The sequence below is a fragment of the Spermophilus citellus genome (genome assembly GCF_964194105.1).
Source record: "Spermophilus citellus genome assembly, chromosome: 1".
NCBI lineage: Eukaryota > Metazoa > Chordata > Mammalia > Rodentia > Sciuridae > Spermophilus > Spermophilus citellus.
The window spans coordinates 11,944,404-11,971,405 of NC_138182.1; the positions used below are offsets into that span (position 1 = coordinate 11,944,404).

Consider the following 27,002-nt stretch of genomic DNA (forward strand, 5'->3'; position numbering starts at 1 on the left):
GGGGAAATATTTACAAATCTACAAATTATCACTCTAAAAAATTTACTAAAATATTCATTTTTCATCTTACCTGTAAAAAGAAAGAAGATCAAAACCATTATCATGGTATAACCGAAGTACAGAATTGTACTTGCTGTTCCTGTGATTTGCAGTTTTGAAAAGAAATAGTGAATTGCATATATTAAGAAATAAACTGCAGTAAAGCCGCTGGTAAGGAATGAGCGCCATTGCCAATGATAATCCTGGGTAGAGAAGAAAAAAAAGATGAAGAGAAAGAACTGCTTTTCAACTATTAGATAACATATAGCTAAATAAATTACAAAGTGAATAGTTCAGTGAAATCCCCCAAAATCTTAACTTTTGCCCTCAGTTTCAGTCTGGCTCCTGCTGAACTTAGCTCACACTTTCCAGATCACTAACAGTGTTCAGAAGCACTCCGTATTTGTCTTGGAGCAACCTAAAAATTGCTAAAAATGAGTGGAAAAATATTACACAGTTTATGGATAATAAAGCATTAGGCTATATTTAAAAATTTGTGACCCCCAAGGAAGAGCAATCTATAAATCTTATTCACTTAAATGGTTCAAAATTAACAGTAATTATATTAAAGTCCACATCAACTTTATATCAACTCCACATCAGGAAGATTAATCTATTAGGGCCTGGTTTAAATTCATGTCCACTTATCACTAACAATCTAAAACACGTAAGGGATTAAAACAGTTCTTTTTAGTTTTACATAAAGTAGCTTATAGCTTAGCAGATCTTTAAAAGATCTGGAAAATACTTCAAGATCTCTCTTACCATTTGGAATATATGAAAAATAATTCTATCTATTCATCCATGTATTTTACACCACTGGAGTGTCTCTCTAAGTTGCTGAGACTGGCTTTGAACTTGTGATTTTTCTGCCTCACTCTTCCAAATTGTTGGGATTATAGGTGTGCACCACCATGCCCAGGGAAATAATGTATTATAAATAGCAATACATTATTAATATACTAAAATTATAAAGATATTAAGAATATATTTTAAAAGCAAATCACGATTAGAAAAATCCCAAAGAAGCTACACACACACACAATCACCAAAGCTAATGAATGAATTTAGCAAAGTTTTAGCCTACAAGAGCTACACACCCAACTCGGCAGTGTGTGTATGTGTGCGTGCAGGTGCATTTGTATGTGATGCTGGGTATTGAACTGAGGGCCTTGCACATGCTATGCAAGCACTCTACTATTGAGCCACACCTTATCCCAGTTGTTTTTTTATTTAAAATTTTTTTTTTAATATTTATTTTTTAGTTATAGGTGGGCACAATATCTTTATTTATTTTTTTAATTTTTATGTGGTACTGAGGATCGAACCCAGTGCCTCACGCATGCTAGGCGAGTGCTCTACCACTGAGCCACAGCCCTAATGCCCCCAGTTGTTTAAAAATAAATATATATATATATATATATATATATATATATATATATATATATATCAGCAATGAACAATCCAAAGAGGACTTAAAAATACCTAGGAATAAATTTAACCAAGGAGATGAAAGATGTACATGCTGAAAATTATAATATTACTAGAAGAAATTACAAAAGACCTAAGTAAATGGAAAGATATCCCATGTTCATGAACTGGAAGACTCAATATTGTTAAATGGCAATATTCTTCAAAGTGATCTAGAGAGTCAATATAATCCTTCTCAACATCCAAAAATCTTTTTTGCAGAAATGGAAAAGCTGATTCTCAAATTTCATATGCAATTGCAAGAGGCCCTGAACAGCCAATAATATATCTCTATTTCAAAGCTTACTAAAAAAAGCTGTGGCAATCAAAATAGGGTGGGAGTGCTGGAGCTGTGGTTCAGGGGTAGAGCACTTGCCTGGCATGTGTGAGGCCCTGGGTTTGATCCTCAGCACTGCATATAAATAAATAAAATAAAAGATCCACTGACAACTAAAAAATATCTTTAAAAAAATTAGTGTGGAACTAGTATAAGGACAGCATACGGATGAATGGAATAGAATTAAGAATGCAAAAATAAACCCATACATCTATGGCCAATTGATTTTCAACAAGGTAGCTAAGACCATTCAATGAGGAAAGAATAGTTTATTCAACAAATAGTGTTGGAGAATTGGACATCCACATGCAAAAGAATGAAGTTGTACTCTGACTCCAGGCTATATATATCAACTCAAAAAGAATCACTGACCTGAATATATTAACTAATATTATAAAACTTAGAAGAAAATATAGGAGTAAATCTTTATAACATTAAATTTTACCATGAATTCTTAGATATTTATGACACCAAAAACATGAGCAACAAGAAAAAATTAGATAAATTATATATCAACAAAATTTAATCTTGAAAGTAAAAAATATAACCTACAGAATTAAAGGGAATATCTGCAAATAATATATCTGATAAAGATCTAGCATACAGAGTACAACAAGAAAACTGACCTAATTTAAAAATGGGCAAAGGACTTGAAAAGGAATTTCTCCAAAGAAGATATACAGATGGCTAACTTAAGCAAGAAAGATGCTTAACATCATTAGTCACTGAGAAATGCATATCAAAATGAGATATCATTTCAAACCCATTAGGACAGCTATAATACAAAAAAAGTTTGAATGTCCATCAATGGATGAGTATCTACACGGATGTTATAATAGAATATTATAGAATATTATTATATAATAGAATATTATTCAATTATAAAAACAAATGAAATACTAAAATATGTTATAATATGGATGAACCATGAAAACATTCTAAGTGAGAGAAACCAGGCATAAAAGGCTGCAATATTGAATAACCCCAGAATACGCATACCTTTTGTCTCTAAAGACAGAAAGCAATGCCGTTGCCAGGGTCTGGGGGAAGAGGAAAATGGTAACAGCTTGATAAATTTTTTTTTTCCTGTGTTTGGGGAGGGGATGAAAATATTTTGGAACCAGACAAAGGTGGTGGTTGCACAACATTATAAATGTACTTATGTGTCAGTGAATCATTCATTTTAAAATGGCTCATTTTATGTTATGTGAATTGAACCTCAATTTAAAAAACAAAATTCAGTTTAACAGATTTTATCTCTTATATAGAAAACAATCATAAAAGAATAGATTTAATAATTTGAATCTTTAAAAAATAATGCTACACCCAGCTACTCAAGAGGCTGAGGTAGGAGGATCACAAGTTTAAGGCGAGCCTTCGAAACTTGGTGAAATCCTTTCTCAAATAATAAAGGGCTGAGGATGCAGTTCAGTAGTAGTATATCCCCTGGGCTCAATCCTCAGCACTAATGGGGGAAAAAAAAATCCACCTATTAAAATAATGCCATCATTTTGGTGTTGCCATGAATATAACTCATTAACATGCAATCACTGAAACTTTGTAATGAATTTTCCCACCTAAAAATTTTTACTCAATTTTCAGAATTTAGAAACATCTATATTAAACGAATATTTTTAAGACAGATAGCTACAAAACTCAACAGTGAAAATTTAGTATGTCACACTATTCTCAGCAAATTAGCATTCTAAAATATCTAACAATAAGCTTTAAATAAAGTACTAAACTGGGATATAATCTTAACTCAGTCATAAAGAGGGTTACACTTTATTTAGGAAACTAGGTCTATCATAATAAACACATATCTACAAAAATTATATCAATTAACCTTATTCACACTGCAACAGGCCAAGTTACAAATTCTATGAATTAATAGGTGAATATCTGTAATACACACCTCAGCACATAGGTGGAAATAGCAAAGTAGTATAGTTGCTTCAGAACATGTAATAACCAAAATGATAAACACCAGAAACAGGAAGCCAAACATGTAATACATCTGGTGTGACCTACAATCAAACAAGATTTGATGAATTATAAATATGTTCTCTTTGACACAATAAATTACAAAATCTTTTTTTTTTTTAAACTGAAGGTTTGCTTTTTGTCCCAATTAACCCAACAAGACAAATTTTCATCAGTTTAGATGGTGAAGGGTTGGAATGGGGTAGGGGGAAGAAGGATATAGCAATGTCCTTGGACATTACCCTCTTATTCAGACAGAAACTAAAACTTCTTTGCATTTAAGTATGGTTAGTCTACTGGCTTTCAGAGGAGTCAAGACATATTTAATGGAAAATTAATGGAAAGGCAGAGTCAAACTGGGAAAACCTTATATGATAAAAATGTGGTTTGGACATGAGGTGTCCCCTCAAAAGCTCCTGTGTTAATGTTGGAATGTTTGGAGGTGAAATGATTGGACTGTGAAAGCTGTAACCTGATCAGTCCATCCTAGTTTGAATGTACTGACTGGGTGGTAACTGTAGGAGGTGGGTCACTGAGGGCATTCCCTGGAAGGTGAGCCTCTTCCCTATGGTCCCTTCCCCTTCTTTTTCTCTACTTCTGAGCCTGGGCAGCTTTCCTCCATTGGGCCCTTCTCCATGATATGCTGCCTGACCCTGGGCCCAGAGTGATGGAGTCAGCCATCTATGAACCTCTGAAACCATGAACCTCAAATAAACTTTTCCTCTTTTAAGCTGTTCTTGTTAGGTATTTTGGTCACAGCAATGACAAACTAATTAAAACAGCTTCTAATCACATGATAAAATCTATTGAATTAGGAAAATTACTATAATAATCAGGAAAGAAAGATGTTCTAATCACTGAAAAGCTCAAATTCAGCTTTATTTTATGGTATCTCAAATCTTGGTACTTTCTGCAACATGTTGATGTGATAAAATAATGGTCATAATATACACTATATCAGAGTGGCTCAAAATCACAATGACAAGTTTCCTATGGGAATAACAGATCAGAGAATAAAGGCATCTGGGGAATGGAAAGGATCTGGAGGTCATGTAGGTTAACCCCTGTTTCTATCCCTTCCAACAAGCACTCAAAGAATTCTCTTTTGGAGTAGTACAGATTAGTCTGGAGATTAGTAATAAGTACATGGGTTTAGAGAGACTTAGGTCAAATTTCTGTCACATGGCAATTGTGTGGTATAATCGCTCAACCTGCAAACTCTCTGTAAAATGGAGATATCTACCTCATAAAATTCTGAAAATTAAGTCATAAGAATTAAATATTAAGCATTAACAACCCTTCAATTAATATTAGCTATTATCATTATTCTTTTTCTACAGTAAAGAAAATAATCTTTGGCTCTTAAGATGTTTGCTTATTTGAGAACTTCTTACATTTAGAAGATACAAATAGTAATCCATTTAAACAAACACATAATGGTAATGAAAACAGTAAGACTTTGTCCTTGGCTTACCAAATACTATTCAGAATGAAGAAGAGCTGTATAAAAATACAGCCAAAGGGCAAAATTCCTCCCATGATAATACCGGGTAAGGGCTTTGTGTAGAAGGACTGTTCAGGAATCTGACGTGGAATCTGATTGGTTCGAACTGGGTGTTCAATGGCCTTCAGTAAAAGAAGATAGAAAAGATTCGTAATTGCATATCTATTTTAAAAATTCTTCTCCATATATAATGATCTGCCTTTTTTTCAGCTTCCATGCTGACACTAATGGCAGTATAATGAAAGTCTACTGAAGCCATCAAACTGAAATTTGTATTTAAAAGCAATGAACCATACACTAACAGATACAATACTCAATCGTGCACTGGAACAGGTCAACACTGTTTCCAGAAGTTATCTAGAGTGATGGCTTTAGAAAAAGTTAAGAAATACACAAGAGAGAATATAATACTTAGAAAATGATAGTCAATGAAAAGGTAGAATTAGGTTTTACATTTTAATTATAAACTTACTGTAAAAAAAATCAGCAGGTTCTGAAATTTTTATCAATTTTTAAAAAATTTAGGTGGGCAATGACATTTTTATTAAAATTATTAAATTTTACTAAGCATTAAGAACATGAGGAAGACAATAAAAGGCCATATGAAACTTTATGACCATAAGGTGTTAATAATGTTCTCAATTGTGCCCTCCCCCAAACATTTTTTATTTACTTTTTTCTTTTTTTGGTACTGGAGATTGAACTCAGGGGGACTTTATTATGGATCTACAATCCTAATTTTTAAAAAATTTTGTTTTGAGGCAGAGTCTCAATAAGTTGTTCAGTCTAGCCTCTAACCTGTGATCTTTCTATCTCAGCCTCCCAAGTAGTTGGGATTATAGGCATGCATGACCCTGCCTAGCAAAACTTGATATTTTCATTGAAATATTATTCTACATGTAGTCACACCTGTAGACGGGCAGATACTCATATCATTCTTCAATATGTATGATTTTAAACTTTTAACCAGCATAATTTTAGAATTTTAAGTATTTATTTAATCTACATAATTAAATTCAAATTGTCAGTTTACTATTTATGATATATAGATTTTAAATCACAAAGAATTGAAAAATCTATTAAAACCTGTATGATAGGTGCAGTAGAGACTATGAAGCCATGATGGTCTTGGCTATACCCCCTCATAAAGGGTACTATCATATGTTCTTTATTTCTTTGCAGTGCTGGGGATTGAACCCAAGGCCTCATGCGTGCTAGGCAAATGCTCTACCACTGACTTATATCCTCATTCCCTATCATATGTTCTTTCTTTTAATCTTATAGACTTGATATTTTTGGGGAACAACAGGGATAGTGAAGCAGGAAGTAGAGGAAAGATAATGATGGGACAGAATAAAATCTTATTTTTTTCTAGCCTGGATGGGGGAGGAGGCAGCAGGAGTAAGACAGGCAAATGGAAGGAAGGGAAAGAAGAAAAGATCAAGCCTTGACTATAATATTGCTTAAAGTCAAATATTTGCAGGTAAGCATATAAAATTTATGTAAAATTTCAAAGCCATATATCAAAATAAAGTTCTAATCTTGCTTTGTAGTCACTTTTCTTTTTTTTAATTGATTTTTTAAAAAAATAAATGACAGCGGAATGCATTACAATTCTTATTACACATATATAGCACAATTTTTCACATATCTGGTTGTATATAAAGTTTGTTGACACTAATTTGTGTCTTCATACATGTACTTTGGATAATGATGTTTATCATATTCCACCATCCTTGCTAACCCCCTGCCTCCTCCCTTTCCCTCCCACTCCTCTGCCCTATCTAGAGTTTGTCTATTCCTCCATAGAGTCACTTTTCTTATAGCTTCGCTTCCTAACCCATACTCTTTGCTTACTTAGTTAAGTACTGTGCACTAGCAACACTTACTGCTTAGGAAAAAGTGCACACACCTTTAGGTTAAAAAAAAAAAAAAAAAAGGTAAAAAGTATATTTAACAAAAATTCAATGTTTTCATTATTTTATATCAGCATCTTTTCCAATTAGTCTATAGTAGTTTCCATTTACTCAAACAAACAAACAAAAACTTTGAAATACCATAAAACCTCCCTAGCCCATTCTTTTCTTTTTGGTACTGGGGATTAAACCCAGGGGTGCTTAACTAATAAGCCACATCCCCAGCCCCTTTTTTACATTTTATTTAGACAGGGTTTCAATGAGTTGCTTAGTGCCTCACTTTTGCTGAGGCTAGCTTTGAACTCGCGATCCTCCTGCCTCAGCCTCCTAGCGGTTGGCCCATTCTTAATATTAGTATTTTAAGAATTTTCTATGAAATCCAGATACCACAGAATAAATGCATATATCTTTTAGACATTTTTATGATCTCTTTAAAGGTGGCATATGGTAATTCCCACAGCTGAAAATCACTTGAGTAAATCAGCAACTATAAAACTTACATTCTTTTTAAAACCAAAGTATGCACCAATAAATGTCAGAGGTACAGATATGCAGAACCAAAGGGCCAATATTGCAACAAGTGTGCCAAAAGGAATGGCTGCTGAAGATCCTTCTCCCCAGAGGATTAGATTCATTATAAAGAAGTCAGCAAACACGATCCTGAAAGACACAACAGGCTTCTGGGTAGAACCTGAGTTAGAAGCAAAATGAAGTAGTAACAATAGTATATAATTAATATTGCAACTTCTGTGTTTGTAGGATGTATACAAAGAAGACAGAATTGTTGATTCATAGGATATGTGAATTAAAAGTTTTATTAGAAACTGCAAAATTGTTCTTCTCCTTGGTTTTGCCTAATTTAGACCCTTATTAGCAGCTTACAAAAGTTACCTATTTACATGTTTTCATCACACTTTGAAATACTGTTTAACTTGTATTTCCTATAGACAACTATCTGGGTTTGTTGGCCTTTTAGGTTTTACCTTCTGTGACCTGCTAGTTACATTTACTGCTCATTTTTCACTTGGGTTGCCTGTAGTTTACAAACTCAGTTATTTCTATACTCCACTTACTAATCCCTCATTAAACACCCCTCTCTCAGTCTGCAGCTTTTTCTGAATCTAAACATCTGAGTGTATAAATCAGTTCTATTTACACTACTCAATGTCATTTATTTTGTTTTGTTTTAGTGCTGAGGGCTTCACATATGCTAATAAGCATGTGCATAATCACTGCACTATCCCCAGCATTACATAATTTTTAAACACTTTTCCTTTATCCTTTATATTCCTTATTTAAGAGAACAGTCTTCCCTAATTGGAGATGATGAAGATATTCTTTTTTTTTTTTTTTTTTTTTTTGTACTGGAGATTGAATTCAGGGGCATTCAACCACTGAGCCACATCCCCAGACCTATTTTGTATTTTATTTCGAGACAGGGTCTCACTGAGTTTCTCAGCGCCTCACCGTTGCTGAGGTTCGCTTTGAACTCTCGATCCTCCTGTCTCAGTCTCCGGAGCTGCTGGGATTACAAGTGTGCACCACCATGCCCGGCATGAAGATACTCTAGTATATTTTTGTTCAATAGTTCTGCCTGTTAGGTTTAGATTTTAACTTACCAAAACTTTATTCTGTGTGTGCAATATAAAAACAGGCATTTGGGGGCTGGGGATGTGGCTCAAGCAGTATCGAACTCGCCTGGCATGTGTGGGGCGCTGGGTTTGATCCTCAGCACCATATAAAAGTAAAAAATAAAGATGTTGTGTCCACTGAAAACTAAAAAATAAATATTAAAAAAATTCTCTCTTAAAAAAAAAAACAAAAACAAAAAAACAGGCATTTCCTCCCTTCAGATGAGTTGTCCAGCATTATTTAAGTTCTTCTAGTTTGTGATGCCATGTCTAGCATGCTTCCATGTGGATATGTTAAAAGTAATTATTGTAAAACTCACTTACCCAGGACAAAGAAATGATGTCAATAAAACATTTGTTTTCCACTTCTCACCTCCAAAGGCTATAGAAAAAAACAAAAGAGGTATATAGACTTTTCTTTAAAAGAAGCCAAATACCCATACTCCCAAGTCTGACAATTGCCAAACTGTCAGGCAGCACTGGCTGCTCATGCTTAGAAAATGATCCCAGCCAAAATGCCATGATGGCCCTTAACAAATGATCCAGATCCCAGAGGCATGGCATAGGACATCCTGCTCTAGAGACTTTTGCTGCAGCATCAAATAAATCTGGTAGGAAAGGAAAGTCATCCAGATCAGTTCTTCTTTAAATTTTAATTAACCTCAAAACAAAACAACCCCCTTAAATCCTAAGTCAGTATTAATTAATGGGGATGGGGACAGAAAGGAAACACTGGAGAAATCCTTGTTTTCAGAAACCAGGAACCTTCCAGTATGACATGCAACCCCTGTAACTCTCCACAGCAGTTCTGACTCTTCAGAGTTCCTCTAGCACTGTGATTTCTAATAGGGGTTGGGGAGGTGAGAGTGTCAGATCAGGTGATTGAGAAGAGAAAAAGGGTCTTCTGACAGATTGTTTATAAACTTTCTTTGTTCCCTTCTTCAATATTTTTCCTCTTTAAAAAAAAAAAATCAAACACTGAAATGTGTAGAGGGAAAAAAGAAAGTACTCCTCTGCTCCCAGTTTAAAAGTCAGAGATAAAATTGATTCAAATTAGAATAGTTTTGATTTTTTAAAAAAAATTTTAGCATTGTTTATAAGGAAGTTTAAATACCACCTATCCTAAAAATATGATAAAATTATTTACCTTCAAATACATTCATATATAATAAATCATCTATATATGATATGAATTCACAGTGTTACTGACAAATTTGTGAAATTATTATTTCTGGGCTTACAACAACTCTGACATTCAAGTAGTATGTTTTAAACATTAGAAATAATTCTATAAAATGAAGTATTTCTTCTGATGAGGCCACAAGACAGCATCTTCCAGTAATGTTCTGCCTGATTAACATGCTACTTCATCTGAGTAGGGAGAGCTGAAGGATGGAGTAGCATCAGCAGGAGGGCACCTGGGGAGCAGAGAGGTGTGGATGGGAAGGCAGGCGTGAAGGTGTACAGCGTGCTGAGAAACTGGCAGAAAGTTAGTGCAGCTGAAATTGTGAGAAAGGGAGTTATGGCAAAAAATAAGGCAGTAGGGGTCTTATCGTATCTCATATGTGTTCAGATTTATATGACCACCCTAATCCTATGTTCTTTGCTAAAGGGCGAAAGAAAAAAAAAACTTGATAAAATCTGCAGAAATTAAAACACACATATATAAACAGAACTTTACTACTCAGAGAGAACTGTTTCTGGCAGTCAGGTTTACATTTCTACTTGAGGCTGTAATTCGCCAACTTTACCTTAAGGTCACCTATGTAACCCTACTATATTTTACCTTGAATCTTTTTCCTATCAAAGATCCTATCAAAGAACCTATTTCCTATCAAAGATCCAGTAAATACTAGACTACTGATAAGGGCTTCAGCATTCCTATGCAGTGTCAACTCACACTCTGATCCTGCCAGGCTGCTTTCTTTTTTTTTTTTTTTTAATGCACTGTTTTTTTAATTTAATTTAATTTTTTTTATTGGTTGTTCACAACATTACAAAGCTCTTGACATATCATATTTCATACATTAGATTGAAGTGGGTTATGAACCCCCAATTTTACCCCAAAGGCCACCCAATCCTATCTTAGTATTGCTCTGTAGCCTTGACCTGTGTGTGTGTGTGTGTGTGTGTGTGTGTGTGTGTGTGTGTGGTGTTGGAGACTGAACCCAGGGCCCTGTGCATAAAAGGCAAGCACTCAACCAACTGAGCTGTATCCCCAGCCCCTACCTTGACCTTTTTTTATGCTGGCCTTTGCTGAAAGCAAGAATACACGAGACCACAACTAATGATATTATAAAAAGAACTTACTTCTGGGATATCTAAAATAGATCTTTGTCTACTTTAAATACTACTTTAAATATAATATAATGAATATAAATAAACTTATTTAAGCATTAAGTCGATAAGACTTCTTATATTTATGAAAAAGTATATCTAGATACATTATTTTAGTTAAGAAATCCATGACACTCAGGGCTGGGAATACAGCTCTTTGACACAGCGCTTACCTAGCATGCTCAAGGCTCTCAGTTCAATCCCCAGCCTTACACAGAAATACAAAATAAGATAAAGAAATCAGTGATATTCATTTGTCTACTTTCTTCCTTTGTTAGTTTCCAAATCTAAGTTGTATATGAGCTCAATCTGCTAAACCAAAGTTTAAGAGAAAAAAGGAGGGGGATGATGGATAAGCAGCATCCAAAATTACATAAACATCTAAGCATTCTTAGATAAATCTAGGCAAAGTCATTCACATAACAAAAGAAATCACCAACCAGGCTTCTTTCACCTAAGGAGGGACACCTGTGATACCTACTGTTTACAGAGCACCACCTATCTGAAGGTCAGGCTCAGACCCCTTGCTGTGGCAGATTAGATTCCTGATCTGAAAACCAGACACAATGGCTTTTACTTACACTTATAGAATCTGGCAGCAACATAGCCTGCAGGAGTGCCCAGCAACACCCACAAGACCACAGCACATGTCATCAGTGCTCCTCGGTTGGCAGGGGACAAAAATCCCAGGCAAGCAAAAACTAAAAAATAAATCATAAAAGTTGTTATTCCTTTGTTTCCTTTGCTGTGAAACGACAGAAGAACCCTCTCACATTTTAAACAATAAAACAAATACCATTTTAGGAAAAACATATACTAGCTTACTATGCAGCTTTACTAAACCCTAGTAATATTTAAAGTACTCTATTAATATGGTCAGACAGAAGTCAAATTCCACTTCAGAAGTTCCTTAAGATCCTATCTTTCCCATGGTCAGGGGAGGCTGCCAGAAGCTCCAGAGTATTTTCGCCTCTCCTCAGATTCAAATATGGTCTTTAAAATTAATATGAATAAAAATATTTCCACTTTTGTTTCACTTAAAAATACTAGGTTGGGCTGGGGATGTGGCTCAAGCGGTAGCGTGCTCGCCTGGCATGCATGCGGCCCGGGTTCGATCCTCAGCATCACATACAAAGATGTTGTGTCCGCCAAAAACTAAAAAAATAAATAAATATTATAATTCTCTCTCTCTCTCTCTCTCAAAAAAAAATACTAGGTCCTCTGGGATAAAAAATATTTAAAGAATATGTATAACACTGAAACATAAGAGATAGTGGAATACAATCAGAGCGAAATAAAGAGGAAAAGATTTCGTAGTACCATTAACTTCTTGAAAACAAATTACTGAAGGAAAACAAATTACTCAGGAAAACTGTGGCCCCTACCCTTACTGGTTGTTAGCTTTGCTTCCTCTTCCCTATATAACCCTTCCTACTAATTAAAATAAAAATCTTATATTCATAGATTCCCAGCTTTAAATATGCAAATTTGAATGCTGCTTATCCATCATCCCCTCCTTCTTTTTTCCCTTAAACTTTGGTTTAGCAGATTGAGCTCATATACAACTTAGATTTGGAAACTAAACTTGGAAGTCATGATGTACTCATAATTTCAAGGCCAATAAAATAATGTCAAGAAGTTTTAAATGGCTTTCTAATCCCAGCAGCAAGAAAATCCTGCTTCCCCAAAATGTGCATGCCCAAGCACATATGTGACAAAGTACACATACCTTCTGACTGGTACCCAGAGGAAGCAGAGCAGGGCAGCTTTAAAGACCTGCCAGGATTTCAAATAAATCCTGGCACTCCAGGTCTGAAGAATGGACTGTCCTTGAGCAAAGTTGGTGTTAGAGGACTTAAGAAAAATGATTCCTGTTACTTCTTGTTCTGGGCTCTTTGAAACTTCCCTTCTTCATACTTCCTAGCTGCCCCAGCAAGGACCAGAAGGTATGGTGGTAGAAGGCAGCTTCTGATAAAATTTTAAAGCAAAATCTTACCTCCAAGAGTTAGTTCTGGCTGTCTATCTTGGCTCTCTGGCATCTGGTGCCTTTTTTTTTTTAATATTTATTTTTCAGTTTTTGGTGGACACATCTTTATTTTTTATTTTTATGTGGTGCTGAGGATGAATCCAACGCCTCGCGTATCCCAGGCGAGCGCATTACTGCTTGAGCCACATTCCCAGCCCATCTGGTACCTTCTTGCTATCCTCTGGCCACCCAGACCTACCCTCCTCACTCTTTTGCTTTCTACAAATTCTAGCCCTATCTAAACTGCATCTCCTTAAATTGTGAGTAGATTTTTAAAATATGTTCTATTTTTTAAATTGAACAAGAAAGTGTGAATCTGTGGCTCCCAAACTTGCTCAAGTGCCATTTGGAAGTGACAATCCTTTCTATTAATTCCATTATAAAAAACTAGAAGAATTTTACTAACAGAAAATGACTATAGTAATCCATACTTAATATGCTATCACACATAAGAACAAATGTCACTAAAAAGAAAAGGTCAGCTGTTTGAATTCTTAGAGCAATAATTCCTCATCAATAGCAAGTATCAATAAAGGAAAATATGAAGAAACACAGAAAATTCAAAACTTCAATTCATTAGGTAAACTGGAAGAACTTGGAATTATTTTACTTATTTTTTTGCTTGAACCCAAGGGCACTTTGCCACTGAGCTACATCCTCAGCTCTTTTTATTTTTTGAGACAGAGTCTCACTAAGTTGTTAAGAATCTGGCTAAATTATAATCCTCTTGCTAGAATTTTTGAGATTACAGGCATGTGTCACCAGACCTAGCTAAGAACCTGGAATTAATGTATCCCCAGAATCCCTTTTGTGGTTGATTAATACCTCTAAAGGAAGTCTAGTTAAAAAAAAAAAAAAAAAAAAGAAAGATAAAAGACTGTTCTAATCGACAAAAATTTAACAATTTCTCCAGATGTTCAGTGGTACACAGAGGAGATGCATTTCATAAGACTTTTCCTGAACACTACTAGGAAAAAAAGTCTTCTAAGAGTTAGCCTTTGAACACAGGTAACCTGTCCCTAAGGCACTCAGAGCCAAAGCACTTAGATTTTTATAAAAATATTTTAGTTATAAATGGACAGAATACCTTTAGTTTATTTACTTTTATGTGGTGCTGAGGATGGTACCCAGTGCCTCACACATACTAGGCAAGCTCTCTACCACTGAGCTACAACCCCAGCATCAAGCACATAGATTTTGAGAGTCAAAAGAACTAGAACAATCTAGCCTAGTAACTTTACTTAAATAACTATTTAGAAAAGATATTTTCTACTTTTTAATTTTCACTTAACACTTACACAAAGTCACAAAAGTCATAATTAAAATCTGTGTCCCAGATCCTAGAAAGACTGACAGAAGCATTCCTTTTCTTGGAGGACGAAATATATCACCATGAACCAGTTTCCAGCCAAATTCTTCCTGGGCATCCTCCTAAAAAGGGAATAAAATCAGTTCAGAATGTCATATGGAATCACCTGGACTACATAGTTTATTCACTATTAAATATGCCCTAATTAAAAAAAATTTTAAATTTATAAATGTTAACATTTCATTTCAGTTTTGAAGATAAGAGCTTGACTCGTGGAATTTTATATGGTTTCTTGTTTCTAAAAGGAACACTGTATATTAAAGTCTATAAATAGTTATTGAGAAACTTTATAAAGAATATGTGATTCCTACCTAACTACCCTAAATCAAGCTTTGTGATTCAACTTCACTTAATTTTTGATTACGTTCTATCCTTTTCAACCCATATTTATCTCCAAAATAAGCAAATGGCATTAGTCCCCTTGTACTACAGTTGTTTGACTAACTAGTACAGTAAGTTTGGTTGTAAACATACCAATAAGCCTGTGCTGCCAGCCCCAACTGCATGCTGACCTCCAGACACACACGCACACAATCCTACCAACAGCTCTACCTGGTGTCTTAACAGAAATCTTAAAACAGAATTATCCACACCTGAAATGATTCTCCCTCCATAAGTTTCTCTTCCTGTAGTCTCTCTTTCAGTAATTAAAACTATCCTTCCAGCTGCTCAAATTCCAAAATCTGGAGTGACTCGAGTGTCTCCTTTTATCATACTTCCCATACAATTCTTAACAAATCCTAAAGTTCTACCACCAAAATATATCCACATGGCCCCCGCTTCTCTCTCTTGTGGCTTAAGTTATCAAATCTTACCGGTATATGGCCTGGCTATACTAAATTGTTTTGTTTCTGCCCTTGTCTCCATTCAGTTAATCCTCAATAGAGGAGCCAGAGGGATCCTTAGCCAACCAGAAAACTGGGGTCATTCACTGACCTATCTCTGACTTCTATACTCTCCACTTCAATATTCAACCAGTTAATCAGCTCCAACTACTTCCTAAACACTCTGTCTACTTCCCTGACCTCTTGGATTCTGTAATAGCCTCCTGTCTGTCCTGTCTGATCTCTGCCCTGCTCCAAACTATTCTCCACATAACATTCAAATTTTCCCAAAACAAATTTGTCCATGTCACTTCTGTTTCAAATTCAACAGCTTCTTTTTTAAATTTATTTTTTATTTTTTAGTTGTAGTTGGACACAATACCTTTATTTTATTTATTTATTTTTATGCGGTGCTGAGGATCGAACCCAGGGTCTTGCACATGCTAGACAAGTGCTCTACCGCTGAGCCACAACCCCAGTCCTCAACAGCTTCTTAATGACCTTCAGACTATACAACTTACAAATCCTTCAAAATCTGGCCCCTGCTCAATTCTTCATCTTTTTCTCCAACATTCTCTCTAGGGTATCTGTGTCCCTCTCACGAATTCCCATTTGAACTTCTATCTTATGCTGAATTCAGTAGTGCATGCCTGAAATCCTAGCTACTAGGGAGGCTAAGGTAGGAACATCACAAATTTGAAGGATTTTAAAAAACTGGGGGAGGGCTGGGGTTGTGGCTCACTGGTAGAGCGCTTGCCTGGCATGTGTGAGGTACTGGGTTCGATCCTCAGCACCATATAAAAAGTAAATAAATTAATAAAGGTATCATGCCCATCTACAACTAAAAAAATACTTTTAAAAAAGTGGGGGCAGGGGGAATAAATTTAAAAAAGAAAAAAAATTGGGGGAGGGTATTGGTAGGATTCTACAAATGAACAAGACTGAACATGAGTTGATAATTATTGGATGATGGGAATACTGATCTCTTTGCTTTTGTGAATGTTTAAAAAGTAGGAGAAAAGTATATGTAACTCTTCTTTTAGATGGGGTAATGTTAGACAAGGGTCCATTTCTTTTTTTGTGTAGGGGGTGCCGGGGCACTCAACCAGTGAGCCACATCCCCAGTCCTATTTTTTATTTTTTTTAGAAATAGGGTCTCACCAAGTTGCTTAGTGCCTCACTATTGCTGAGGCTGGCTTTGAACTCATGATCCCCTTGCTTCAGCTTCCTGAGCCACAGGATTACAGGTGTGCACCACCACTCCCAGCCTTAAGAGATCATTTCTGATTACCTTCAGTGGAACAGACACTGAAAAAACCTAGGGCTTTGCCAGAAAGTTAAAGCCTTTTCTGGGCCAATTCTACGTGACTGGCTTCTTGTACGTGACTGGCTTCTTGTTATCATTGCAGAGACAGTCTACATTAATGCATGTAAGCAAATGCATGAATACATTTTCTCACTGATAACCCAAAAGATAGCACATCACATGCATATTTCATACTAAGCTTTTCTAGTCTAATAACATCTTAAAGATTCCTTCTATTATTTGTTTATACAGCTATTCCTCCCCACAGACACTTTCTTTTTTTATGTACTGGGAATTGAATCTGAGACTTCATACAAGCTTGGCAACATCCACCGATCTTCATTCCCAGTCCTAACCCATTCTTTTTTTTTTTTAAGGAATTTTTTTAAATACCTTTATTCTATTTATTCATTTGTATGTGGTACTGAGGATCGAACCTAGGGCCTCACATGTGCTAGGCAAGCACTCAAATGCTGAGCTATCACCCCAGCCCCCTATCCCATTCTTTTTAATGCTTATACAGTATTCTCTTATATAGATAGTTCATAATTCATACAACCATTCCCCTGTTGATGGTACTTGGGTTGTTTATAACCTTCTGCTATTTATAAATAATAACAACGTTATTATTTTAAAATAAAAATACAAAATCCTATGCATCCAGATTAATTTGAAAAAGTAAAATCGTTGGGTCAAACCAAATCATTAAGTAGGACTGGTTATCTCCAAAAAGCCTTCCTAGATTATACCACTTTACATTCTCACACACTATATACCAAAGTGCTCCTTCCCTCAATCACTCAACACAGGATCATAATAAACATTTTAATTTCTGCCAATGTACTAAGTGAGGTGAACAAATAATATTGTGTTGCACTTTTAATTAAGTGACTTAAGAATCACTTACTATTATTTTTTTTAAAAGAGAGAATTTTTAATATTTATTTTAGTTTTCGGAGGACACAACATCTTTGTTTGTATGTGGTGCTGAGGATTGAACCCGGGGCCGCACGCATGTCAGGCGAGCGCGCTACTGCTTGAGACACACCTTGCCCAGGTTTTTTATTGTGGTGCTGATTGTTTTCTCAATGATTTTTAGGGTTTCTTTACTTATTGAGGACTTACCTGCGTTAGGTATTTAAAATATTTTTCCCCTACTTGACATTTGTGTTTTTTATTTTATGGCATTTTTTTTTTTTTTTGGCTATTTGTGGGTTTTTTTTTTAAATTAAGTAATCACAGAGGAATCATTTCTTTTATAGGCTTTTGGCTCTGTGTCATGTTTTATAAAATTCTACCTATCTCCGAGACTTAAACATACCTTTCCATGTGTTCTTCTAATGTTATAAATTCATTTTTATTTAAAGCATTAGTTATTTTAACCTAATGAATAAAGTTGTTATTTTTAATTTTTTTACTTTATTCCAATACCACTTGCCAAAAATCTGTTTTGGCCCTGTTTATACACCTTGTTTAAATCTGAATTTAGACATTATTATTATTATTATATACAGAAAAGTGTTTACTTGGAATTTCTTTGTTCGCCAATCCTTCTAAATCTCTTTTTGTATTGGTTTCATTTATTTACTTATTTTCTGCTAAAGTATTTGTACAAAAACCCTTTTGTGTAGGTCGGTCTGTAGTTAACTGCTTTTGTTCATCTGGGAAAGGTATTTCAGCCTCATTCCTCAACAAGCTGCTCTGGTGCATGACTCTGTGAACAGTTCATTTCCCCTGCTCACACATCTGTTCTGAGTCTCCACTGTGAGTCTCCCTGTCTTCACTGCAGATGGTATCTTTTTCCCTCTGGCTGATTCAAAGATCTTCTCCCTTCTGTAGTATCCTATGCTTTTGCCACAACTAAGAACAAATTTCTTTTCATTTTTTCTACCCTCTATACCCTGTATTTCTTCTATCTATGGATTTTTGTCTTATCTGTTCTGGAAAATTCTTAGCTATTACTTTTTTGTATATTTTAACTCTGTAATTAATAGTTCCAGTACCCAAAATCTTACGGAATCTAGCTCTACTGTTTATTATAAATTTTTGTGAATTTCTAAATAAGAGCTCATATTTTACTGATGTTAAATGAGAAATTCTACAAACCTAACTTGGAGAGTCTTTCTTTCAGAGGATTTCTACTTGATTCTGCCAACAATCAGAGGCACTCACAAACACAGAACCATTTTAATTCTGATGCCCCTTGAGAATCCAAATTTACTCCAGAAGACTCAGCTCCTCACCACACACTCATGAGTTAGACTTCCAACTGGCTGAGGGGGGAGGCAAGCATCATCCAAGGAACCTTGCCCCCACATACTTGCATTCTATATCCTGCTCTGGTTCAGGTCCACTCTTTTGGAGCATTAGGGGAGAATAAGGGAAGTCTTTTGGTTGCTACTCATCATAACCTGAGCAATGCAGCAATAAGTCTGGTATGTCAAGGCCTAACTTACTCATTAAGCAAATTTTTATTGCATAACAATGTTCTGTTCAGTACTGTTTAAACACCAGAGTGTAAGTAATAGAAAAATCCCTATTCTCATGAGTATGTATTCTCACTGGAAATAACAATAAGCACAGTAATAGTACTTCAGAGGGTAATAAGCACTACAGAGGAAAATCAGGGAATATGGCTGTGTGTGGGAGATGAGGCTGTCTCAAATGGGATGGTCAGAAAGGTCTCACTGGGGAGACCACTTTTCTGCGGACAGCTGAAGAAGGCAAGAGGATACACAAAACAGAGACTGCAGCAAGTGAAGGCCCTGATGTGGGCGTATGCCTATGCTGCTGATGATGCAAGGTGGCCAGAATGGCTGATGGCAGCACTGAAAGGAAACACAGAGCCTGACAGGTGGGAAGTCCCTGGAAGGCCAAGCTTGGGAATAAAACAATCTGACTTGTGTTTGAGGGCACCTGCTCTCAGGTGCAGTTAAGAGACTGGAGGTACAACAAGAATGAAAGCAGGAGGGAAAAGAAGCAAACCATCACGGGCCTGTACTCCACACAGCAACTCTACAAGTAAAGATGACTTGGAATAGCTGATTATGAATATTTTGAAATTATTTTTAAAAAGTCTACTAAGACTTATAATCAATAAAAGTCATAAAAAAGAAACAAAGAGTAAAATGCTAAAATATTAATGTTCTTTTCCCAATCATAAAAGAATAGAAAGGTTTGGGGGCTAAGGACAGGGAAACTGGGGAATAGAAAACAACGAAAACTTGGAATATTTCTGCATTCATTACAAATTACTGTGATTCATACAAAAAATAATTGTTACTGTATTGCCATGAAATAAAAACAAAATTACAAAATGTATAACATTATGCAACTTTAAAGTGTTTGAGAATACATAAGCCTGGGACATTGAAATTAAGTTGAATATACCAAAAGGCTGAAAGGACAAAAATTCAATTAAAAATTTAAGTAAAATAGTCTGGGAATTATAGCATTCAACAGCGTATAGTAGGGACAGTGAAGCTGACAGAGCTAATGGCACATGGTAAGAGAAGGTGACCTACTGAAACAGGTGAGGCTATGAATAGTTAGCTCTGAATGCTATGATTACTAAACTTCTAGAGGATATCTTTTTCCTTTTTTTTTTTGGTACTGGGGATTTGACCACTAAGCTACATCCCCAGCCTTTTAAATTTTTTTTTTTTTTTTATATTTTATTTTTAGCCTTAACAAAGTCTTGCTAAGTTGCTAAGACCTGTCTCAAACTTGCAATCTTCCTGCCGCAGCCTCCCCAGTCACTGGGATTATTCTCAAGTATCACTTTCCTATTTAAAAATATGAATTCAAGATAATTGTTGGGAAGAATGTTTTGAAGTTTTTAAAGCTATTCTTTCAACTTTTTCTAAAGGAATAATAAAGATTTTTTTTAATATTTATTTTTTAGTTGGACACAATACCTTTATTTATTTATTTTTATATGGTGCTGAGAATTGAATCCAGGGCCTCGAATGTGCTAGGCGAGTGCTCTACCGCTGAGCCACAACCTCAGCCCTAAAGATTGTTTTTGACAGACCAAAGACTAGATAAAATATTCCCACTCACCGTAGAATCCATCTGATTATATCTGGCAATATCTTTATGCAGTGTCCGTAACATAATCATAGCTACCATTCCAGATAAGAAAAGAACAATGACCAGGGAATTCATTATGCTGTAAAAATAAGAACATCACAATTAATCTGTAGCTTTGTCTACAGAAGAATTTAAACAGTTTTTAACTGTTTATTGAGTAACATTAAAACAGAATGAATAAAAATCAAAGTTAAGACCTGTGGTTGTGGCTCAGTGGTAGAGCGCTTGCCTAGCACATGTGAGGCTCTGGGTTTGATCCGTAGCACCACATAAAAATAAATAAATAAAATAAAGGTATTGTGTTCATCTATAACTAAAATAAAATATTTTAAAATCAAAGTTAAAATACCTGAAATTCAACAAATCCAATGAAATGTGTTCTATGTTTCCTTCTAATGGACATATAGCTTTATATATTTATCCTAATAGAGTTTCTGGTTTTGTTTTTGCAGTACTGGGGATGGAACCCACAGACTTGTACATACTAGGCAAGAGCTCTACTACAGAGGGATATTCCTGGTCCCTATAGTTTTAGAGTCTGTTTAGAATTAGACCTTTTTTTTTTTTTTTTATTAAATCCATGATCAACATTATTAAATAACTATTATGCCTAAATCTTTGCATCATATACAAGGAAACAACAAAGGACTGGCCTGGATCCTCAATAAATTTACTGAAGAACAAATTTACTCAATAGATTAGTGAGCATCAAAAAGATTAACCAGCAAATCAGGAAATGGAGAGTGATGGCACCTATGAACAGGCTTTTGGTAAGATCTGAGTCATGTTCTGGAAAGAATAATAAAAGCTGCAACAATAGCAGCAACTTCTATTTATTGCACACTTTTGGGTCCCAATAATGTCCTCAGATGCTCTGTGCCATTACCTCCTTTAATCATCAAATGATCCCAGGAGCTTGGTATTTCTAGACAAAGAGGTAAACTCTTGAGAAACAGACTGCCCTGACAAACAACTCATTACTTGAAGCCAGAATCTGAACCCGAGTCCAAACTTCTGAACGCATTAGAGGATGAGAGAGTATGTGAGAAGTTCAAAGGGAAAGAGGGCAGAATAAGTAGACAGCCAAAAGCAGACTGTACTCTTACCTAAACCACTGTATGTGGGTATGAGGCATAGACTCCAGAATGTAGTCCCATCTAGATGCCCATCTGATGTTTTTATCTTCCTGGAGGTGGAAGGAAAAAACTGCTGTCAAAGCACATCAATAATCCCAAAACTCCCTTCCAGAGCCTGCCCTTCCTTCCATTCAGTCAACACCTGCAATTTCTAATGATCATAACTAGGATTAGTTGTGGATTCAGGGAGTTATAGAGTGGGAATCTGGATAAGATTAAGCAGTAAATGAAAAAACAAAGACAAAATAAAACAAAAAAAAAACTTATGAATTTCTAGCAATACCTACAAACTTGTGTTCTTAAAAGTCTTGTTTTAAAATACAGCTGGTAAAGGTTTATTTTCTATGTCAAATTTGGAACTATGTTTAATTTCTTCAGAAATAATTGAATGGAATAACTTATTCTTTACTCTGGCCCTATGGGACAGCTAACCAGACCATAAAATCATAACCTAGGTACACTGAGCATCTGGCACTGAGCTCCTAATATCTAGAAAAATATACTGTTTACTGTGCTGGATTTGCAAAATTAAACACTACATGGGGACATTAAATGTCACAACTACATTAGACTGCCAAAATCATTTTTTTTTTTAATACAGAGGGGAATACTGTCTAAATTTTTCACAGTAAACTGTTACACTCTTTAGAACCATATTCACTGATAAAAATACTTCCTTCAATTTCCTAAGAAAATCTAGCAACAGGAAACTCTTAAGTCCATACTCAAGTCCTGATTTTGAAAATGGTATTGTTTCCCCAAATGTTTCTGGCATATGTCTTTGACATTTTCACTCTATTTTCTATGCCTATTTTGTATCCTTTTTTTGGTACTAGGGATTGAACTCAGGGGCACTTAACCATTGAGCCACATCCCCAGCCCATTTTTTGTCTTGTATGCATCTCTTTGGCATAATACAAGTCAGACTCAATTCTTCAATTTCTTATTCCCTTCCATTTAAACTGAAACTTAGTTTCAAGAGTGATTATGTTGGCTGGTACAGGTGTACTGAAAAACTATTCTAAAAATCAGCTCATTAATAGTTTAACTATTTGGCAAGCTTAATCATTAGTATTTTTAATTAGTTTAAGTAGTACAAATTTAAAATCAATTTCTCAGTTATACCAAAGATAAAAACAAACTCACCTGGAAACTAACAGAGTAAGTATAGGCAATTTTGATCTCCCCAGAGGCCTTGTTACTTATATCCATGGGGGGTCCAGAGCAGTCTGGTTTATCTATATGGGTATGTTTGAAGCTGTGGGAAGAAACATTTTGGTGAGATGCTGATAAAGTACAGTTTAAAAAATGGGATAAAATAAAGGTTAGAAATTCTGTACCATATTTTGCAACACTGCTAATACTCCAAGATGAAATTATTCATGTCATATTTAATAGTGTTTACTTCATGTAAATAATGGGCTAAATTGTGTGTACAAAATCATTACTCCAGTTATAAAAAAACTTCTAAAAACACTACACTTTAAGAGCGTTAAGTAATCTTTTTTTTCCCCCAGGCAGGATTTCTCTATATTGTTTGCCCAAAATGGTCAAAAAACTCCTGGACTCTTATGATCCTTCTTGACTTCCAAGTGCTGGGACTGCAGATGTGTGCCATTGTACCCAGCTAAATAAACTTGAAAAATAAAACAAACAACCCACCCATGGGGTTTAAATGCACAGCCACCTTATTATGGTTTGCATTTCTTTACCACTAGTGATGAGAGAAGATGGCTAATTCACTTGCTAAAAAAAAAAAAAAAAAAAATCATGAAAAAAAAATCAAATACATATTTTCATGCTAACACCTCTGAAATTTGAAGAGGTGCTCTTTCCATAGCTCTTCCCATGCTGGTATCTTAACACTGCATGAAAACTTTGGAAACAGCAGCACCACTCAGCTCCCAAGGAAAGTCACATGATGTGGAGGCAGTTCTCCGTCCACTCAAAATGGAGCACTGTGCCAACCACTCATGTTCTCCACTACACACTGGCAAACCAACTGCGTCAAAACTCCCAGGCTGGGGCTGGGGATGTGGCTCAAGCAGCAGCGCGCTCGCCTGGCATGCGTGCGGCCCGGGTTCGATCCTCAGCACCACATACCAACAAAGATGTTGTGTCCGCCGAGAACTAAAAAATAAATATTAAAAATTCTCTCTCTCTCACTCTCTCTCCTCTCTCCTCTCTCACTCTCTTAAAAAAAAAAAAAAAAAAAAAAAAAAAAAAAAAAAAAACCTCCCAGGCTGGTCTGGGGCTGCAGCTCAGTGGCAGAGCGCTTGCCTAGAATGCGTGAGGCACTAGGTTTGATCCTCAGCACCACAGAAAAATAAATAAATAAAATAAAGTCATTCTGTCTATCTACAATTACAAAAAAAAAAAAAAAAAAAATTAATAATAATAATAAAATAAAACAAACAACAACAAAAAACTTCCCAAGCTGCAAAACAAAACAGAAAGGCACCTTGGCCTGACCACTTACTATAAAGAAAAATGAGAACTAGAGTTTCTCTGAAGAACTTAGTAACAAACTATGCTAAAGGGAGTTTTAGTCACAATCCTGGAATGCCAGAATAATGATTATGGAATAAGTTAATTGGGTCTCAAATACTTGTTCTTTGGACCTGAATTTCACTTGTGTTTTTTACTCTTTGTCTATTTGTATAGTTACCTTTTTGGTTCAAGTTTAGCAGCTACTAATCTTGCTCCCATGGAACCAGTTTCAACAACATGATAGTATATTTTGATGTCAACATGGTTGAAAATGTAAAATGTATCTCTTTCATGGAATTCTGACTATAAAACAGAACATAAAGTTAAAGGCAGAAAATTGGCTACAGGAAGAATCAAAACATAAATCTTTAAAATAGACGACAAGAAGGAAATTTTAAAGTTTAGAATTTTAAATCTTCCCCTTTAAAAATGTTTACATTTTAAGTTTAAAATCTTTATAAGCCAAAAATTAACTAGGGGAAGTACAAATTATGCTTTCTAAAGTTTTACTATTTGCATAAAATTTAATAAATACCTGGTTCAAAAGAACACAAATCTAATATTTTCCAACTTTTCACTTATAATAACCAAATAAATTTTAAAATATTACAGCCATGCTAAATCTTACATATTTAAACACTTTTCTTCCCTAAAAGTCTGTAACTTTGGATTAAATAATAATCTACCTTATTCAAGTATTTCTGATTAATTCTCACAAAAGCATTAACAAAACCAGTTTTATGACCGAGTTAGCTCACACTAACTTTTATCAGATTATAATAAAATAGTAAATTAGTTTGTCGTGATTACACAAAATTCTAATATACATTCCCAATAATTTTAATTACCTTCTAAATTAATGTCTCCATTCTATTAATCCATTTTATTTTTCTGTTTTGTTTTTACTGTATTGGGGATCAAACTCAGGGGCTCACACATGCTAGGTAAGTACTCCATCACTAAGCTATCCTACCAGCCCCTATTAATCCATTTTTAATTATAAAAGAATGGCCTCAAAGACAGGTCAAGACTTTAAAGCAAGTGTACTATCAACTTGCAATATAAAGCCTATGAACACATAATGGGGCCTTTTTAGCACTCTATTTTCTTTCTTTGTTTTTTTTTATAATTTTTTTTAGCTGTAGATGGACACAATATTTTTATTTTATTTATATTTATGTAGTGCTGAGGATCGAACCCAGCACCTCACATGTGCGAGGCACGCGCTCTGCCACTGAGCCACAACCCCCGACCTACCACTGTTTTCTTATGTATAAATTTATGAATCTAAATATTAAGAGAACAAAAGTTTAGCATAGCCTTTAGTATACAAAAGACACATTCAGTAAATGTTAAAGTGAGTCTAAATTATTATTTCTTATTATTTTTTTTAGTTGTAGATGGACACAATATATTTATTATTTACTTTTATGTGGTGCTGAGGATCGAACCCAGGGCCTCACGCATGCAAGGCAAGTGCTCTACCACTGAGCTACAACCCCAGCTCAAATCTAAATTATTTTAATTTTGGAGTTAAATTTACATGTTTTAATCTGGCTCAGTTTAAAATCTAAGTAGTAATACTTTAGAACACCTGAACTGTATTTGTTTAATGAATGTTGATAAGTTTTGTCAAAGACCAAATTCTCTTAAGACCCATTTTTTAAAATTGTTTATATGACAGCGGAATGCTTTACAATTCTTATTACACATATAGAGCACAATTTTTCATATCTCTGATGGTATACAAAGTAAAACCCATGTTTTTAAAAGCAGTATAGTTTATCACAAACTTACATTAATAACACAGGCATCTTTTGCATGGCCTTTATCTGTTATGTAACAGCCAATAGGAAATCCAGGATTACAAAACCTCTGACCATCTTCAACATCATAACACCATGTTACAGGCATATTATCCACAATCCTATGTACAGAAATGAGTGAAATTAGAGGAGAACCCAGTAAACATGACTAAGAATGCCTAAATCAGTGTCATTGCTTTGTAAAATATAAATGCCCTAAGATTCAAAAAACCTTAAAGAACTTTGATGGAACATAGTATTTTATAAGTAATGACATTATATGCCAATATATTAAAAATATATATGTATGAAAACATTTTATAGCTTCTTTGAAACTATAATATATATGAGACAAGAATTTTGTAAAATAACTTGTAGCAACTGCTAATTAAATCATATTACCTGATAACTAAATATAATTTACCCTTAGCAGAACACTCATAGCTCTAAACAGGTATAAAGCTATATACCTAGTTTCTTGGGAACAGTTTATTGAATAATTAGAAGTAAATGTATTTATTACTCAAGTAACTCAATTAAAGGAGAATATAATTATAAGATATGAAAAAATATTAACCAAAAGGCCAGGTTAAAAAAGAAAAAATTAAAATTAGGGACTGAGGGGATAGCTCAGTGGTAGAGTGCTTATTTAGCATGTGCAAGGCTGTGGGTTCAAGGGTAATGGGAAAAAAAACATGAAAATTACAGAATTAACTGTTGAAATTGTAAATCCAAAT

The 27,002-nt window shown here is 34.9% G+C and overlaps 1 protein-coding gene across 2 annotated transcripts in view; it reads right to left on the minus strand.

The window, feature by feature from the left end:
• The window catches only part of TM9SF2 (transmembrane 9 superfamily member 2), a 59,730-nt gene that overhangs the window by 4,465 nt on the left and 28,263 nt on the right, over window positions 1-27,002 (minus strand). Inside the window, exons 5-16 of one of the 2 annotated variants that reach the window (XM_081276174.1) lie at window positions 26,258-26,387; window positions 24,639-24,763; window positions 23,117-23,228; window positions 21,941-22,020; window positions 20,805-20,913; window positions 14,542-14,674; window positions 11,799-11,918; window positions 9,205-9,262; window positions 7,750-7,909; window positions 5,304-5,455; window positions 3,762-3,873; window positions 71-242 (exon numbers count right to left, since the gene is read on the minus strand). In XM_081276174.1, coding sequence (XP_081132300.1) covers window positions 71-242; window positions 3,762-3,873; window positions 5,304-5,455; window positions 7,750-7,909; window positions 9,205-9,262; window positions 11,799-11,918; window positions 14,542-14,674; window positions 20,805-20,913; window positions 21,941-22,020; window positions 23,117-23,228; window positions 24,639-24,763; window positions 26,258-26,387 — 1,463 coding nt within the window. Of the gene's footprint in view, window positions 1-70; window positions 243-286; window positions 468-3,761; window positions 3,874-5,303; window positions 5,456-7,749; window positions 7,910-9,204; window positions 9,263-11,798; window positions 11,919-14,541; window positions 14,675-20,804; window positions 20,914-21,940; window positions 22,021-23,116; window positions 23,229-24,638; window positions 24,764-26,257; window positions 26,388-27,002 lie in introns of those variants that run through there. The other variant, XM_081276175.1, reaches the window with a different exon arrangement.